General features: G+C 43.3%; 1 protein-coding gene across 4 annotated transcripts in view; it reads right to left on the reverse strand.

The window, feature by feature from the left end:
- Tmem255a (transmembrane protein 255A) overlaps positions 1-18,608 on the reverse strand; it is a 55,911-nt gene extending 37,303 nt beyond the window's left edge. For all 4 annotated transcript variants that reach the window (XM_029473302.2, XM_021153277.3, XM_021153274.3 and 1 more), the window contains exons 1-3: positions 18,365-18,608; positions 11,894-12,036; positions 1,856-1,918 (exon numbers count right to left, since the gene is read on the reverse strand). In XM_029473302.2, the coding sequence (XP_029329162.1) occupies positions 1,856-1,918; positions 11,894-12,036; positions 18,365-18,422 (264 nt within the window). In that variant the 5' untranslated portion in view covers positions 18,423-18,608. The remainder of the gene's footprint in view (positions 1-1,855; positions 1,919-11,893; positions 12,037-18,364) is intronic.
- Between the last annotated feature and the right edge of the window lie 259 nt (positions 18,609-18,867).

Here is an 18,867-nt window from a genome sequence, read left to right on the forward strand (position 1 = left end):
TAATCCAGCCACCCAAAGGTTAAGAATGCTGGCATGTACCACCATGCCTAGCTAGAAATTTTAAAATAATAAAACCAGATTGCCAAATTTATTGATCATGTTAGATAACATAAATTTTTCTAATGTTCATCTTCTAGTATCAAGATGATGCTACATATCAAGGTATGGCAGCATCACAATTTCAGAATGTCTTTGAGGACAAGGAAATATGATACATGAGCCTACAATCTGCTATGCTTGACCTTGTGAACTACATAGAATCAGCATTTTTCTTTCTTGAGGCTTTGGGGGAGAAAGAGGAGGAAATAACATGGCATCGAGCTATTTCCCCAGGGAGAAGAAAAAAGATCAAAGCCAAGGCTGCCCTAGGGTTCACCCACTTCAGCAGGCTGAGAGGAAATACTTATCTCCTTTGGGAGTAGTTCAGAAACCTCTCTCCATAAATCTCACTTCACAGCACTGCAGATAATCAGTAAATAATGGATGAACGATGTCATGAAATTGGCATTATTAGCTATGCTATGATCAGCTCTACAATTAAAACTCCCCCATTATTTTGAATAATTTAAGCCCAAAGTGAAAACGAAACTGGCAAGGGACGGAGTCCAGGTGAAATGGAAGAAGAAACTATTAGAAGTCCCCTGGCAGTGATTCCCATATTGCTGGGGGAAGCATTGTTACTAGAGCTATTACATTATTTGATTAAGCTTGATGTTAAACAGACCCCATTGCCAAAATTTGGATGCCGTTAAGAGTTGTTCAAGGGGACTCTAACCTTAGTCCAGTGTCTGACCACTCACCAGACTTCCTGAAGTGTATGTAATTCTATAAAACTGTGTTGCAATTGCATTCAGCCTATCCATTCTACCCCTTGCCCTCAAGGAAGCCTTCTCAAAATTAAACCAGGAAAACACAGCAGCTCGCCTTTAGGAGATCATATTAGGGCAGTGAACTTTCTAAGCTTCAGCTTCTGTCAAATGCTGATCCTTCCTTTCAACTTTACTGCATACTTGACTTTGAACTACGGATGGCAAAGACACAGAGATATTGTTGTAAAGCTGACTTCATAATTTTAGTTTGATCTATGTTTCAGGTACATTGACTTTCTTCCTCTTTGTAATTTTTTTGTTTTGTTTTGTTTTTCTTTTTGTCTAGTTTTGTTTTTTCGAGACAGGGTGGAACTCACTCTGTAGCCCAGGCTGGCCTCAAACTCACAGAGATCCACCTGCCTCTGCCTCTGCCTCTGCCTCCCAAGTGTTGGAATTAAAGGCGTGCGCCACCACTACCTGGCTTCCTCTTTTTAATTTTAGTTTGTGTTTTGGTTTTAAGACAGGGTCTCAAGTAGCTCAGGAAGGTCTTCAAGTCAAGATCACTCAAAGGTGATCATGAACTGAGTTCCAGGTCCCCCCTTCTCAACCTCCCCAAGTATCAGGACTAGAGACAGAAATCACCAGGCCCAGCTTCCCTTTACTTTCTTAATGGAAGTTCCCTAGATTATAATCTAAAAGAATACAAAGAAACTTTGCGAAAACTTTTCCAAAAGATTACGTAACCAAAAGGAAGCTACGAAAGTCAGTAATATTCAGAGCTACAGTAAGATATACAACAGAAACCCGACATTCTAGGCCAGACCAGCAGCCTGATTGAAAAGCCAGTATTCTTTTGAGAATGAAGGAGAAAGCTTAAAGAGATGCACACCATCTTGAAAATACTGGGAGATAAGTTCTCTGGCGGCTTAGTGGGGGAGGGGAGGGAGGTGAAATAATAGCTTCCTTTGGGGCCAAATGTGTACAAGCTTAGGCAATGTGTTCCTTATTCACATAATCACTGAGCTCCCTAAAGGAGGAAAACTTACCATCTGCCGCTTGTTCTCAATCAGGTTTGACCCGATGATCCCAAGGAATGATCCAAAGCCAAGCTGTAAGACAACACAGCATTTAGGAAGACAATCAACCTTCCCACACAGTCATTCCCGTCCTTGGCCATGATGCAGGACAGTGGAAAAGAATTGGAGTGTAAATGTCAAAGCCATATGGAGCCTCTTACACAAACACGCCATGTACAATGAGAGTATATTCTCCCCATTCTTTGCAGTTTCCTCCTGGAGCAATGACTCACACTGAAAAAGCAGCTCATGTGCCCCCAAATCAAAAGCAAAGGTCAACTACACCTTCTTAGTGCCTGCCTCTTTCAATTTTAATACCCGGTACTTAGCATATGACTGGTGATTCAGTAAGAGACATATAATGGTGAAAAATACACGTTACTGTCAGATCTCTATCTAGTTTTGAAAAGGACCTTCTATACTGAAGCATGGGTTACAGAATAAAGGTTTGCAAAGGCAATTTTTGATGCATCGGGCATACTAATCAAGCTCAGGAAGTACTTTAGAAATCAGCAAGCACCTTGAACCCCAACCCCCCCCACACACACAAAAGAAATAGAAAAGAACTTTTTTTGAAAGCCTATATTTGTGGTTGACCTGCTGCAATTTATGTTAGCACTTACTCGCCTCTTTTTCCATCTCTGCTTCATTTATGGACAGAAAGCATTCATTAAAGAGTGAACAGAAATGGCAGTGTAAAACCCCGAAAACCAATTTCTCTTGTCTAAGTGGCCAGGATTATGTCTCAGTGTAGAAGATCCCACTGCCCTCTCAGCTCTGGCATTAGTGAACTGAAGGCTGCAGGTCTCAGCTGAGAATGATCACTAACCAATAGCTATTGATGGAGATGGAAAGAGAAGAAGTAAAAAGCGTTAAGAATGGACTAATAAATCTTAACACATGTTCAGTGATGTAGGTACACTTTGCACCCGCAGCCTTACCTTGACTTGCAGAGGCATCTGCTTTAACACAAGACTCCCAAGTTTTACATCTAGGCTGGGAAACCTAATGAACCCAAGAACTGGGTCTGATGGGCCCCTGTCCAGAAACTAACGGTTTGCCTCAAGACCTCAAGAATGGAAGAGACTGAAAGGGAGCAAACATTCCTTCTGCAGGACCAGCAACCATTCTTGGGAAAACAAAGCTTACGTGTCTGAATAGATAGACTACTCCATGCCAGGATGCTGAGATGCAAGAGGGGACATATACTTTCTCCCACCCAATCTTCTCTAAAATACAACTAAGATGTGTTGCTGCAAAATATACCAATGTAAACACAGTCATCATACTAATCTGGCTTGCAAACACAGATCTTCTACTAATGTCTGTGTAATCTAGAACTGACTAACCACGCAGCCTCTTTTCTTGTGTATGAAATAGAAGGAACCACAGAAATGTGATCTTACATAGCTTTGTAAAGATTAACAGAAGCAATACATTCAAATGACTTTTAATGGACATAATACAGTCGAATAGCTCGGCATATCACCTGCTATTCAGTGCATACTGAGAAAATGTACTGTTTTGTTCTAGAGATTTGAATCATACTTTTCAAATTTAAAAATATGTATTATTTTATGTATATAAATTCTTGCCTGCATGTATGTCTATGCACCATGCATGTGCAAAGCCCTCAGAGGCCAGAAGAGGGCGTGAGATTCCCCTGAAACTAGATTAACAGATGGTTGTGAGCTGCCAAATAGGTCCTGGAAATAATCAAACCCTAGAAATGCAGCCACTGCTCTCAAGCACTCAGCCATTCTGCCCCCAGCATTACATTTTAAAAAGACATTTATGTGTTTTTTAAATATTTTTATTAGGTATTTTCCTCATTTACATTTCCAATGCTATCCCAAAAGTCCCCCATACCCTCCCCCCCACTCCCCTACCCACCCATTCCCACTTTTTGGCCCTGGTGTTCCCCTGTACTGGGGCATATAAAGTTTGCGTGTCCAATGGGCTTCTTTCCAGTGATGGCCGACTAGGCCATCTTTTGATACTTGTGCAGCTAGAGACAAGAGCTCCGGGGTACTGGTTAGTTCATATTGTTGTTGCACCTACTTTATGTTTTTAAGACTATTTAGTATTTATTTGTTTGTTTATTTATTTATTCACACTCTCACACTTGAGTGCGATGGGTGTGTGAGTGGAAGTCAGAAGACAACTGGAAAGAATCAGTTCTTTCCTTTTGCCACCTGGGTCCTACGAATGGAACTCTGGTTGCTGAGCTTTGTGGCAGGTGCCTTTACCTGCTGAGCCATCTCACTGACCCCCCCCCAAAAAAAATTAACTTTTGAACCACTGTCATGTGATTTAAGGTGGAAAATTCTGTCAGTGTGCATCATGCATGTGCAATGCCCTTAGTGGCCAGAAGAGGGCGCAAGATCCTCTGAAACTGGAGTTACAGATGGTTGTGAGTATAGAGCAAGTAACTACAAAAAACACCTTATAACCATCATGGAAATACAGCATTGGATATGTCTGGGTGGGTGTTTACAAAGACATTTAACTAAGAAGAGGCTGACCCACTTTTGAGTGTGGGCAGGACCACTTCATGGGCTGGGTTACTGACTACGTATGAAAGAGGCAGCTACCTGAGCATGAGCATCCACCACTCTCTGCTTCTGGCCTCTGAGTACAGTGTGAGCAGCTGCCTCTTGCCCCTGCTGCCATCCCTTTCCCTGCATAATGAATCTGTGTCACCTGCAACTGTAAGCTAGACGAAATCCTACCTCTCTTAAATCACTGTTGTCGAGGATCTTGTCGAAGCAATGGGACAAGTAATTAGTAGGTATCAGAAACAAAGCAACTGGCTATTCCTGACATTTCCAAACAACTCTTTGATGGTGGTTCCTGGAAGAGACAGTCGGAACCCTTGTGGAACTGGCTAGAAAGACAGGACACTCCAGAACTGGACATCTCGGGCCTATCTATTACATTATCTATGCCTCCCATCCTGTTCTTTCTCATCCCATCTCATCTCAGTGTCATTTAGTCCAGTCTATAAGGAGACATCACGATACCTGACCCCCAAGAGCTCACAGTCTAGTGAAAGACACAGACTATAAGTTAAAGAGCACAGGCTATAAAGACAAAGCACTACATGAGCTAAGAGGAATTCATTCCAGACCATATCCCTGTCGCTGCTACTCATTAATCATGGGACCTTGGGACAGTCTGTTAAAGACTCTCTGCTTCAGCTTTCTCATCTCTAAAATGGGGTACTTAAGGTAATTTAGCAGGGAAGGGCCCTTGATGCCAAGCCTGATAACCTGAGTTCCATCTCTGGGATCCATATTCTGTAAAAACAAAGCCAATTTTTACAAGTTGTCCTCAGACTTCCCCCACACACACATCGAGACAGGATCTATTCATGTTCCACCCACCCCCCAGAAAAAAAATTAACAAACAAATAAATAATGTAATCTGAAAGCATTTTAAAAATGAGAATCAGTGTTGTTGTAAGGATCAAGTATAAAGGTAAAGTATGTGGCATTGGCACATTTTAAGCAGCTAACTAAATTTCCATAGAAGAGGAGGCATTTTATTTGGGCTCATAGGATGGGTGGGGCTCAATGGAAAAGGAACTAACATCTAATGAGTGATGAGCAGAAGCAATCACTTACCTAGATGGTAGGTAGATAAACTCACCAATATTGTTGAAAGACCTTGCATTTAAAGAGCCTTCCATTCACAGGTGTTCTTGTGCCCCACCCCTCCCAGCTTTGACCATAGGAATGATGCAGAGTTTGGTAGTGTTGCGATCATTCCAGTTTGACAGAAGGGAGAGCAGAAGCCTAGAAGAACTCTAAGAATTCATTTCCTCTTACAGCACCTTAATCTCAAAGCCAGGACTCACCCTCAGAGTCTCTAATGAGCAACATCCACATCCTGACGCCTAAGAAGTCAGTAGCTTTGTGTGGGTTTTTGTTAGTGTTGTCTCTTACAACAGGGTCTCACTGTGTAAGAGTGACCTTCTTTCTGACCTCCTTGAAAGTGCCATGGCATACGCTCACCCACAGTAAATACGTTTTTGTTGCAGTAATTCTCCAACCCAAATATGCCCCAGCAATGAAAACTCAGTTCAATGAATATGAATACATACTCTGGGGCTTTTTGTAAGGACCCTGGCTGTCCTGGACCTCACTCTGTAGATCAAGCTAGTCTTGAACTCAGAGATCCCTCCTCACCCCACCCCACCCCCACCTTTGCCTCCCGGGTGCTGGAATTAAAAGTATGGCCTACCACATCCAGGCCCCTGTTTATAGAAAGTGTTCTCTTCAGGGAATGAGAAGTCCTGTTTGACACCAAGAGCTTGGAGTGAAAAGTAAGAAAGGAGCCAGCAGTTTCCTGAAAATGGGCAGCTGCTTCTAATCAATGCCAGCTCCTAGCGAACCAGAGAGACCTCTCGGTGGTTATGCAAACTGGCTGCTCTTCCAGCGGATCTGAGTTCAGTCCCTAGCACCTGTGTGGCGGCTAATAGCCACCTCTACCTCCAATTCCAGAGGACCCTACTGCCATGGTACACAGACATACATGCAAGAAACTCCTGTATACATAAAACAAAGGGAAGTTAAAAAAATATGGTAATGATACCTTACACGACCTAATGTCTTTGTAGTTCCAGTGCTATTTCCAACTACCTAATAATTTGTTTTCTTTGTTTTGGCTGCCCTCCATTTGTCAAGTAAAATGACAGATTACTAGAAATGAAAGTCAGATTAAAGTTTTCTTTTAAATGGTTTGAGAGGTTTACTGTTTTTTTTTTTTTTTTTTTTTTTAGACAAAGCCGCATTGAGTAACTTGGGTGGCCTCAAGCTTGTGTTATGCCTCCTGCTTCATGCTCTTGTGTGCTGGGGTTACAGGAATGGCCTATCACCCCCAGCTGAAGGACTCTGGGGAGTGGATCCTAGTACCTATTTGTATTCCCACCCACTGCCCCAGACACCCAAGACAGGCTCGGTAAACATTAATTGGGTACGTACCTTGGGGCACAGCTTGCAATTGATCTATGATTTGGAGTTGGGGATTGCAGTGGGATGTGCTGGCAAGGGCAGTGAGATTTGGGGTCAGGGAATCCGTGCTACAGTTGGCTGAAACAGTCCACAAACTATTTCTTTAACCTTGAAATTCGAAAATCTCTGAAAACTGAAAGAATTTTCTGATACCCAATTTAGTGGTAAAGCTTGATCTTGAACTTATGTGAGAATTTTTTTATAATCTTTACCTTACTTTATATTAGAATTCATGTTTTATGATACAACTAGGAAGGAACTTGACTGTTCGTGCTTCTCAGAGCCCTGCTGAAATGCTAGATGGTATTTCTCTGTAATTTTCTGCAAAATGAAAGTCTAAATCCTAAAGTATATTTTGCCTAAGTAATCATGGACCCATATAAACAAAGGTTCAAAGATGGTAGACTACACTGTGGACCCCAATAGCTTAGAAATTCTCCCACTGAGGACTCCCCTTCTCAGGGGAGAGGGGGAGGGGAGAAAGGAAGAGTTGCTAGAGGGAGGGACTGGGAGGAGAGGACGGAGAGGAAGTTGCATTTAGGACGTTACTATTACCTGAGCTGGAAAAAATGGCCATTCTAAGAGTTTATATAGTTATTCCCTAATAACCAAACTGTTCAATTAGCAAAAGCAGTCTGTTCCCTACCGAATCTGGGTTCTCGGGCATTTACTTCGGCTGAGGTAGGAGTCCTAACTGTATTTGCGATCTGACCTATAAACGCAAATGGATTTTTTGACTGTTTAATCCACTACTTTCTCTGTTTCGCTCTGTATAATTAAACCCATTTTAAGATAAATAAATAAATAAATAAATAAATAAATAAATAAATAAATAAAAGAAATGTTCCCATTAAGTAGATAGAGAGGATTTAGTGGTGACAATAAAAAATTTAAAAAAAAATTGGAAGGTTGAGTAACTGGCACCATCAAGGCAGAAAAGCCCAAAACACCAAAACAGGTCGGTGTTGGGAAACAGAAACAGAGGGTGGCCAGGATAGTGGCTTCAGGAAGCTTTGAATGTCTAAGTGCTAAGTGCTAAGGGGTTAACAAGATGACCGTGGAGGTTAGATACTTGTGAGGTTACACAAGTTTTGTTCAGGGCATCAGGATTCAAATTGATGTTTTATAACAAGCTTGACCATTCTGAATGTCTGTTTAATTTACCGTAATCACAAACCCCAGCTCTGCACGGCTCCTGGTTATGCCCTAGGCATTCAAAATGTTGTCAGACTTCACATGTCCTTACATCTCTTTACATAGTCGTTACATAAAGAAAGCCACGTGAGCCTGGAGAAGGTATCTGTCTCCAAATATCCCATTGTGACTCTATATGGTTTTTAGTCCACTGAGCTCTAAAGTATAAGTACACTGAGACCAGAGAGCTCCAGGAAGGTTTTCCTCACTGATGAACAAACTCCATCTTGTGGGTTGCCTGGGAAACACATTTAGAGTCTTCCTTCTCCTCCCAGTAAGCAAAGATTCAGAGGAAAGGAGCAACCCCAGGCCCTTTTTCAGCTTTATTCAACAGCCAGAGTAAATAGTGGATTTATTTTCTATTTTATTTACTTATTTATTTTTAGGCTTTCCAAGTAGAAGGCACATTGGAACATTTCTGAAATGGAATATGCCTTAAACATTCAAAGACAGTAAAAACCCATAAGCCAGTTTGTCATTATCAGTCTTAATGTTTAAAATCATTATCTTTCAGCCTGTACAGACAGGTTAGTTCATCCTTAAAGAGGCATCTGTGTGCACATATTTTAGGATGATAATACTATGTTATAGCTCAGGTAGACTAGCTACCATGCTATTATAATATACCTCCGTGGGTATTAAACACCTCATTGTATTTGAAATGCCAAACATCTTAGTATTTAAATGAAATGTTTGTCAATTTTTCTAATCTAATACTATCTCCATAATTTATCTGTTTTAAATATTCAAATTCTCATGTATTGTTAATACATTTAGTCAGAGTCAAGAAAAAATAGTTGAGTTCAGGATAACTTGAAATGTTTTCACAGATTCATAAACCATAATTTATATTCAGAATGACCAGTTTGACAGTGCAGAATCTTAGAATACTCTTTCTGGTTTTACTGCTAAGTATGTTATATTGTGTTTTAGTTCTCCACCTGGCTGCTGGTCCACCTAAATTATATTTCCCTGGGGTGACTGGTAAAATGTATATTTAGCCTGCATTACTTTTTCAGTCAAAGATTAGCTTATGAGAAGAATTCATGTTCGTAGGGTCAGAATCTCTGGGGCTATTGAGCGGAGATCTGCAGTTTTCACATCATTCTTACTCATACCTGGGTGGAAAAATGGCCATTCTAAAAGTTTATATAGTTATTCCTTAATAACCAAACTGTTCAAGTAGCAAAAGCACTCTGTTCCCTACCAAATCAGGGTTCTCAGGCATTTACTTCGGCTGAGGTAGGAGTCCTAACTGTATTTGCGATCTGACCTATAAACGCAAATGGATTTTTCGACTGTTCAATCTGCTATCTTCTCTGCTTTGCTCTGTATAATTAAAACCCATTTTAAAGAAATTATCTACATGCATTCAGAGAGCAATTTTGTAAAAGTTAAGCCTGTGTGTGTGTGTGTGTGTGTGTGTGTGTGTGTGTGTGTGTGTGTGTGTGTGTTGGGGAGAAATACAGCACCCTCTCAGGGTAGTTCTCTTAGTAAGTTTGTTTTTAGTGAAACACTCACTCATGCGTGCTCTAGCGCATGTGCGCAGGCACACACACACACACACACACACACACACACACACATGGGTTGGGGGAGGAGGGGAGGGAGGGAAGAAGGAAGGGAGGGAGAAAGAGAGATATGCCCCCACTGCTTCCATTCCCAGTGCTAGCTGAACATGAAGTACTTGAATTACAGCAATCATGAGTCCTTATTCCTTTGTTAATGTATTCCAACCTAGCCTCCCACAGTCAGATACTCTACAGAGAAGGTTTGTACTAGCATGAAAAATGTCCTCCCTTCACCCACAGCCACTCTGGATCTTGGCTTGAGCATTCTCTCTTCAGTTGGCAATAGTTCACTAATGCAGCTACCTGAAGCACACAAAGTCACACAGACCCTGTAAATTCCTTTCCAAGCCACCAAAATGTTCTCACCCCCCTCTCCTTTCTTCCCCACCCCTTTGCTTGCTTTTAAAAATAAAACCCAATTCTGCTGACAGGTGATTTTCTTGCCTCACCACAGGAAGTGGACAGGGTGAGTTCTCATATCACATGTTTAACAGAGGGCCCTGGGCACAAATTGGTATCTGCGAGACACCTGCCCTAAACTGGTGGGTTGGCATCTCTACCTTCCTCCAAACTGCAGAACTTAGGCTCGAAGAAGGTTCAGTTTACATCAGACCTCACATGGGGACCAGTCTTTAATAGAGCTCTTGAGTAGTGAGACTGTGGAATCGAATCGGTGACCTAGGCAACAGGCTCCAAGCTGGTCACTCATAGCAACAGATTGTTAAAGGCATTATCTTTAACCTTTTCTCTTTTGATTGAGAGTGAGAAAGACAGACAGAAGACTAAAACCATGTCTGATCACTTTGCTGTGTTAATTATTTTTTAAAGTGCCATTCTTAACATCTTTCTACTCTCTAGCAATTGCAATTCAGGAATCATTTAATTGTTATTAAAATAAGATTCAATCATTAGACTTAAGACTTGGGGTTAAACAGCACTATTCATAGACCCAAACGAGGGGTGTTTGTTTGCCTTGGCAGACTCTCACTATCTTACCAAGTTAGGAAACAAGTTTTTTTTTTTTTTTTTTTTTTATGTAGCAAATTCCATGTTGAAAAAATAGATTGCCTACACTGCAAGGGAGGGTAAATTATCCACTGGACTATGAAAAGAAGTCATTAGAACCTTGATTCCTAGTTACAATCTGAAATGAGAAAACAGAAACTATTACTGATGTTCCAAAAATGGACTGTCGCTGGGATTCCTCTATGGGTATGAAGGCCAGACCATCATGAGAGCTTCCTTTGTGAAGAGGCAAGTTCCAAGCAGTGAAGGGTTAATGATAGGGGGCTTTCTGTATGTGCAGATATATCGTCTACTTTTAACCAAATTATCACTAGCATTTGGATGAGAGATTTGGAAATCCTATTGAAAAATTGTAAATTGAAGTTGACCCTGATAACAAATGACCAGAGAAAAATGGCAGAGTTGATATTTCTGCCTCCCGTAGGAGCTTTTAGTCAGACATGCTGTGAGAGCCACCTTTTAAAGACACTTAAAAGACCAGTGGCTCTGATGATGACTTGAACATGTCTGATAAGAAGCCAGTCAAAAATATTCACAAATAGTTCATTGGTCATTTGAAATAAGGGTTTCTAGGAATTATCTTTGAAGACAAACTTCACACTAAGTATATAACATCCTACAACATTTTGCTGTTTATATAAAAAGATATTAAAATTGGAATTTCATTTTCATCTAATGTTTGAATTTCCATTTTACATAAATTTTGTGAGTGTGTGTATATATGTGTGTGTGTGTGTGTGTATGTGATTTATAAATGAATAAATATGCATGTATTAAGACTATGTCTTCCACACCTTTTCCTGGCAGGACCCCTTTGCAAATGAATGAGTGTCACTGGTCACAGAAAGTAGAGGTGTCAGATTCCCGGAAAGATCAGGAAAACAAACACTGAGCTAAAGTTAATGCTGCTAGAAAAAAAAAAAAAAAGCATCTCTTAAAACCAGAAAACCAAAGCCCTAGACAATAAGATGACTTAATTAGCTTCCCAGTCTCAGTTGAGGGAGACACTGGGACACTTCTAAGTCTCAGTCAAGTTGTGTTTTTCCCAAGGAGAGCTGCCTTTCTGTGTCCTTACAAAGACACAGAGAGAGGGAAGCAGAACAAACACTGTAAATGATAACAGAATTGAAAACCATCCCAGAAGAGTCATGAACGCTGTAGGAAGCAAGCTCCAGAGGCTGACCTGTGCTCTCTGTACTTACAATAACTCCTGGGTAATAACCTCCCACAGTCACATTCTGGGTCCTGGTAGTCGCAGCAAGGCCCACCGTGAGAATTAACATGGACACAATAAGCAAAGTAACAGTGACGTAGATGGAGTTCCGCTTCCTCCTATTGAAGGCTCCTGCAAGAATAGAGAGACATTGAAATTGCTCATTTCTTCTGGAAAAAGAAGAGAAAATTTACTCATAGGATTTTTCTTTCTTCCTCCTATTGGTAACTGGGATATCTCTAGGGAGTGGAATTATGGTGCAAGAATTGAGCTTTCCATTCTGCAGTCATTAGGTGACACTTTCCTAATTAAAAAAAAAATTATTGCTTCTTTGAAAATAAACAGCCAGTATACAACAGCAAGACAATTTTGTAGTTTTGACATTCTAGAAAAGATGTGTCATTCCCACTCAGTGGAGTGACTTTAGGGTAGGTTATAAAAGCATATGACAAATGGGAAGTGTTTGTATGAGGGTATTAAATGAAAATATTGTAAAGCCAGTAGGTAACTAAGAACATATGAAATTTCATTTTTAGTGTAAATATCAGAACTGAGCCAGGTACCAGCATCTTATTTTTTTTCATTTGTATCTGACATTTGCTGCCTTGTGCATAAACTTAAAAATGGTGTGTTGGCCAGATGTGTCACATAACAAATGTACGCAATAAAGTAAATGGTTGAAGGCTATTAGTCCACAAAGATTTGTATCAGGGGAAGTAGACTAGAAAGATATAACTTACATACATTTATGCGTATGTGAGGATGGCATCAATGAAAATGGCAAGAAGCCCCTGCTCCTGCTCAGGGCTTATCAGACATGATAGTACCAAGCAATTTTTTTTTTCAAAACCAAGCTTATTAAGTCAGATAGAAAAAATGGTATCTAGGCTCACTTCAATTTACAATTTTTAAAGAACCAAGCAATGCTCTACACTAGGAACTAAGCACTATTTTACTCTATACAGGCACAAGCAAGGGGTTCTCCTCAGGAAATACAACGGGAAAATTAACCACCTAGGAGGTCTCAAGAAAAACACACACACACACAAGTGGGCATGACTATTAGGATCCAGTTCCCTTGAAGCCACAAAGAGGATGAGGACAATGAAGCAGTAGGTAGTGTGTCATATATGCTTTAAATATCGTGACTGGGACTGAAGAGAACCTTTGGTTCTGCCCGTTCCAAAGACTTAGCACTCTGAAAGGCCTTGCTGCACCCTGTGCAAGCTGTGGAGCAGAGACGCTGACCAGACTGCACTCCTGTGGGGTGATGGGGAGGGAAAGAAAAGAGGAAAGTAGAAGGAGAGCTGAAAACCAGTTCAGAGAGGCCCACGAGAGCTCATGGGGAACAGGGGCTATGTCTGTTCTCACAGCCTCCTGCTGAAACCTCCCTCCATATAGAAGAGCAGTGTCAAAAATGCCACCCTGGCTTTCCCAGTGTAATCTTTGCTGAAGGCTCTGAGGGAGGAGGGGTAGAAGGGGCTGGCGGCCTCCCCTGACGTCATCCTTGAAACTAAGAGATGTGACTCATCAGGTACAAGTCTAATACAATACTATTCTAAGACTGTTTTACACCAAACTCTGGAAGCAGTTCCAGCAGGTACAGGCCCCTAGCATCAAGGCTCCTGTGTCACCGTGGGAGGGGAGGTAAGGGGAGTTGCAAATGAGTCTGCTCTGCAGTGAGCTAGGAAGCCATCTCCCATGCAGAGAGACAGGAAGGTCCCTAGACACCGGGGTCCTTTGTTTGTGGTGGCTATCAAGGGTGCAAATGACAGCATGATTGCCTGGTTTGGGGAAGGGGAGAGAAGAAGGGTAGGGTTAGGACAGACAGGATTTATTTCATCTACCTGCAAGTTCCTTATCCCTCTTATTTTTTTTCATGATACCCAAAGGAGTCTGTAAAGAAGGGTTCCTAATTCCATGTCATGATAGCTACCTGGTGAGTCTCTCAGTTAGCTTCACTGTGGGGCTCTAAAATCAGTTTACCAACACAGCCTCCCATTCATTTCTTGCCTTCTGCTTGCCATACACACAGCCCTTCTCGCCCCCAATACTCCAAGACCGGCTCACATAGAGACTGTGTAACCTTAGAGACTAGGTTGGAGGAGCAGGAATGTTGTCGGCATGATCTTTCTAATTTATTGCCTCGTTGACCTGCTCATTCCTATCCACTGACCTTTCATCTTCTCCACAGCCCTTGAATCTGCTTTGCAAACATCACTCTAACTCTTAAAAGCCCAGGAGCCAGGTCAGAAAAGTGACTCAGCAAACCACATGGTGTCATTTGAAAATCTTTTTTTTTTTTCTCATTTGCTTTAGAATCTGGATTGAAATTCATTCTGTTGAAAGAAAACCGAAAGATCTTGCCACCTTACAGGGGGCTTGTCTCCAGATAAGATTTATATTGGATCAAATTGCTAGGAAACGTCGTAGGGCACTAGATAAACTATTCTCTGTTCTGCCAGTCACCCTTTATTTTATATTACAAAGACTTTAATTGCAAGTCAAATGCTTTTAGCTGCACTTGGAGAGTTGACTATTTTAAAGAACTCTTGGGTAAATTCTTTTTGAAATAAAGAGGCACCCCCCATCTGCCTGTGGTTTCAGTTTGATTTAATAAAGTCCATGTCTGCTTGGAATAAGGCATACCTTAAAGTACTCTGAAGGTGTGGCCAAGGATCCTAAAAGTCAGATGATTGTATGGACTCATGCCATTGACCTGCTTGTTGCTCGATTTCAGAAGGCAGGAGAACCCTGCTCTTACTAAGGTACAATCTGAGACTGCCCTTAGATGATGATTTTGTGAGCACAGGACCATCTTATTTGGGTTTTATTTAGTAGACGAATTTTTTAACAAACAAAAAGCTCAGACACAATGAGCTACTTAAAAATACCCTCAAGAGGTGGAACACAGTGCTTTTTGTTGTATCACATACACAGCAAAGAAGGAGCTGATGGTTATTGAAAAACAACACAAACAAGTGGCGACACCTCATAATTGCTTTCCTTCTAGTAGAAAGAGTCGGTTGGAGGAATCGTGCAAATGGATGTGGCTATGCTCACAGGGTTAACTTTTGGAAATAGAGTACACTCTGAATGCTCCCCAGAACTGAAAACTCGGTGGCTAATGTGTCAAAACCGCAAGCACTTCACCACCTTGTCTACGTGGTACCTAGTATTTAAACTACTATTATTGTAAGCAATAACAGTGAGAGTCCAAAATCTCATCATTGGCACTGCCTGCACCCCCAGCAGCCTCTCTGCAGAACCACTGCAGCCCTCCCTCTCTGCAGTGCCCCACCTCCATGCCAGATACCAGAGGAGGTATGTGATGGAGTTCTGGAGGTGTGCTTCACCCTTCCAGATAGGATCATCTTGCCCCTCCCTTGGTCCCCCTAATCAAAACCCTCATCTGTATTTGAATCTGAATTCCTCCCCTCATTTGAAGCAAGCTCAAAACTTCCTCCACCACAAAGTTTATCTTAATCAAGCTCCGGCTACTTTAACCACACATTAGCTTGGTTTCTAATGGCCTAGAAGCCTTACTCAATAAGTATATAAACTGTGACAGCAGGTTTCTTCCACAACCCATACGGTGTCCACCATTTCCAGGATTTCATATCTGAAAGGAGCCAAGCTGGGAGTTGCTATGAGATAGGATGCTGCCTCTGAGCGCTTGTGCTTTACCTTGTACGTATTTCTTGATAGCCCCTTCCTAAAAGAGAGTGTGCAATGTTTATTGGAATGTTGAAAAACTGCTCCGCATGCTGCGGTGTTGATGACGTGTTAATTCTCAGGTTCGGAGGTTTGAATGGATTTGGATTTGCTTACCTGAGTCAGCTTTGCCGCAGAGTGGATCTCAGCAAGTCCCAGCCTGGAGCATCCCTGGAAACAGGTGGCTGCCCACACAAGAACCTTAATGCTCTGCCAGTCTCACAAACGTTTACCTAAAGGTGCTGAAATCTACTACCTTCACCTTTTTAGTAAATTACTCAGGACATGGAGATATCAAAAAAAAAAAAAAAAAAACCACAATACTCAGTAAATTACAAATGTGTTGTTGGAAGTGAAGAGGATGCTCTGATGTAGTAGCGGTGCATCAGCGCTTGGGGGCGCTGTTGCCAAGGTGGAGGAGGGGGTTGCTGGGAGCTGTTGGAGGTGCGCAGGAGTCAAATTACTATCTTCACAATTCCCTGTCTGCTTCCTTCAGAGCAGCCCGCAAAAGTAGTGCAGGCACCCTGGTGTGGGCGGTGGTGTGTGTGTGTGTGTGTGTGTGTGTGTGTGTGTGTTACATTTTATTTTGGAGACTACGACTGTGTCTTGCCCGTAAAAGGAATCCCCTCAGAAATGCTGCCCTTCGAGGCAGAACACTAACCCAGAGCTTAGTTAAGTGGAAGTATCCTTGATGCTAGAAGCTGATTCAGGCCTAGGCTGTGGGCCCAGTGCCAGGGAACTCCGGGGAGACTCCCCTGTCCACACTGTGGGAACCTAGAATTATCTATCACTCTACTCAAGAATTTTCTACTGAGTTTGGCCTGTGGATCCTTTACCAAACGCTATTCGTGATGATTGTTCCTTGTCTTATGAGATCTATGATTCCCTTCCCTGCACTGCCGAGCTCAGCTTCTTGTTGCCCAGACATTTAGAAAAATGCAAGACAGGCTGGGGGCCCTGGGAATACGAGAGAGAACTCTCTTCATCTTGTTCTGAAACCCACAAAGCAGTGTCAAGTAGCAAGCCTTTCAGCCCTGAGCCTCCAATCTGCTCAGTCCCCGCAGCAACAGACAGGGTTCTGGGTGGGGAGGGTTTGGTTTGCAGGTGGTTGTCGCACACAGTTGGAATGGGCTCTGCAGAACCCTCGCCCTCTTGCGCCCAGCTCTTTCACGCTGTAGCTAGATGTATGGGCGCCTGAGCCGTGGTAGCGCCGCAGCTGGCCAAGGCAAGGAGTGCTTTTGGAGTTCTGTGTGCCTGTGTATACGTGGGGTGGAGTGGGGGGCGGGGAGGGTACTGGAAAGTCTGGTACTGCTGGGTTCTGGATTTGGACCCTAGACCTTGGCCTCATTTTGCATCCAGCACCAGATAACTAAGACCTTAAAAATGAAAAGTGCAGGGCTTCTACTGACAGGCCTTCCACCATCCAGATGATAACACTTTCGGGGGCCCTTGAACGAAATTTGTTGCGACTGAGTCTTTTGCAGGCAGCAGAGAGCTCATACTGGGCTCAATCTCCTTGCCCCTCCCCTGTGCATGTTCCAGCAAATTCATCGGAGAAGAGCTGAGAAGACTGAATGGCAGAGATTTGGGACAGAGGAGTTTTGCAGAATGTGAAGTATGATAGAAACGACGAATTGGACTAGATTAAAGACAAAGTTTAAGGTTAGGTGGAATTATGACTCCGCAATCCCCTCACTCTTACCCAAGGCTCCAAATTAATTTCTTCTCCCAGCGAAGACGTAGGAAGGTTCCTAACAGCGAAAGGCAACTATTTTGTTTTGTTTTGTTTATTTCTTAAAATTCGTTTGTAGCTACCGAAAAGCACCCTCGAGGGACCTCCAAGTTGGTGCAAGACGGTAGCGGTCCTCTCGTGTTTTAGGAAGGTGTTGAAAAGTGCCCCTCCCCCTTCATTCCGCTGAAGAGGAAAGCGCGACTTCAGAAGATGCGCGGGCTTGCGCTGGATCTTATTTTTCTAGTGCTCTCACCACCACCACCCGGCCACCACTCTCTCTCTCTCTCTCTCTCTCTCTCTCTCTCTCTCTCTCTCTCTCTCTCTCTCTGCATTTGGAGTAGAATAGGAATCAAATTCAAGGGCCGATCATTCTGCTACGTATGTCCAGGCTGAGCTGTCCTGAGTGATTCCCCAGGATTTCCCGTCCTGCCAGCATACCCTTTCTTCTACCCCCATTCCCTTGAGTAGCACCCCACCACCGCACACACCCCCCACACACCCGGTCTGCGAAGTGTAAATCAGCTCCCGGACCACTGCAGGTCTGAATTTCAAGATATCACCTAGAGTGAGTGGGGGGGGGGCGGTTAAGATCCTGCTTCTTCTAATTATCATTAGTCGTGATCTTAGAAGTGATGTGGACTTTGCAAAGAAGGAGCGTCGAATCGAAAGCAAAGGCACAGGTTTGGAGGAAGTGTTTTGATGCCCAGACAGCTGAGATTTACCACAGGCTGCAAGTCTGTACACACACACACACACACACACACACACACACATGCACTCCGGGCTAGGTAAGGCTACTCCAACCCTAGCTTGGCACTCCAATCTCAAGCGCGTCACACTTGTCACAGCTGGGCCGCTCCCTTGGGGCTCTGGTCCACCTCCCAGATACTCGAGTTTGTGGACCCCCATTCCGGTTGCCCTCTCTCTGGCTGGCACTGGGGCAGGCAGGAGCTGGCTGTCCTGAGGACAACGCACTTACCCCCTTACTGCTGCCTCCCAGAGGACAGGACTTACCCATGGAATCGGGAAGGGACATGTCGCTGGACCGCTGCTGAGTCAGGGACTGATGCATGGTGAAAGCTGTCCAGTTGCCCCTGTCCCGGAAGCTGCTTCAAGAGCCCCTGGCTCAGGGCACCCCGCAGAGCATCCTACTCTGCCGCTGCCTCTCTCCTCTTCCCAAGCGCTGAGAGGGACTGACTGCCTCGGGTTGAGAGCTGCAGCCCAAGTGCCGCCTCCCCCTCCCTCCCCCTCTTCTCCCTCCCTCCTCTTCTGCCTCCCTCTGCTCTGTGAGGCAGCAGCATTGGCGTCCGTGCAGCAGCGTGCGCTTGCGCAAGACCCCCCTTTCTTCCTCCCCCTCGGCCTCCCCATCCTAGTTATCCACCTCCCAGCCTTCCAAGCCAGACAGGGAGCCGGTTTCGCCCCTTGGGGCCAAAGCTGCGCAGAGAGAAAAAGGAGGCTTCAACCTGAGGCCAAGGGGCCTTCTCTGCAGTTTGAACAGAGGGTCTTGGGCGATCATC

Source organism: Mus caroli, unplaced genomic scaffold (assembly GCF_978045245.1).
Source record: "Mus caroli unplaced genomic scaffold, Mus_caroli_1 scaffold_5, whole genome shotgun sequence".
NCBI classification, from domain to species: Eukaryota; Metazoa; Chordata; class Mammalia; order Rodentia; family Muridae; genus Mus; species Mus caroli.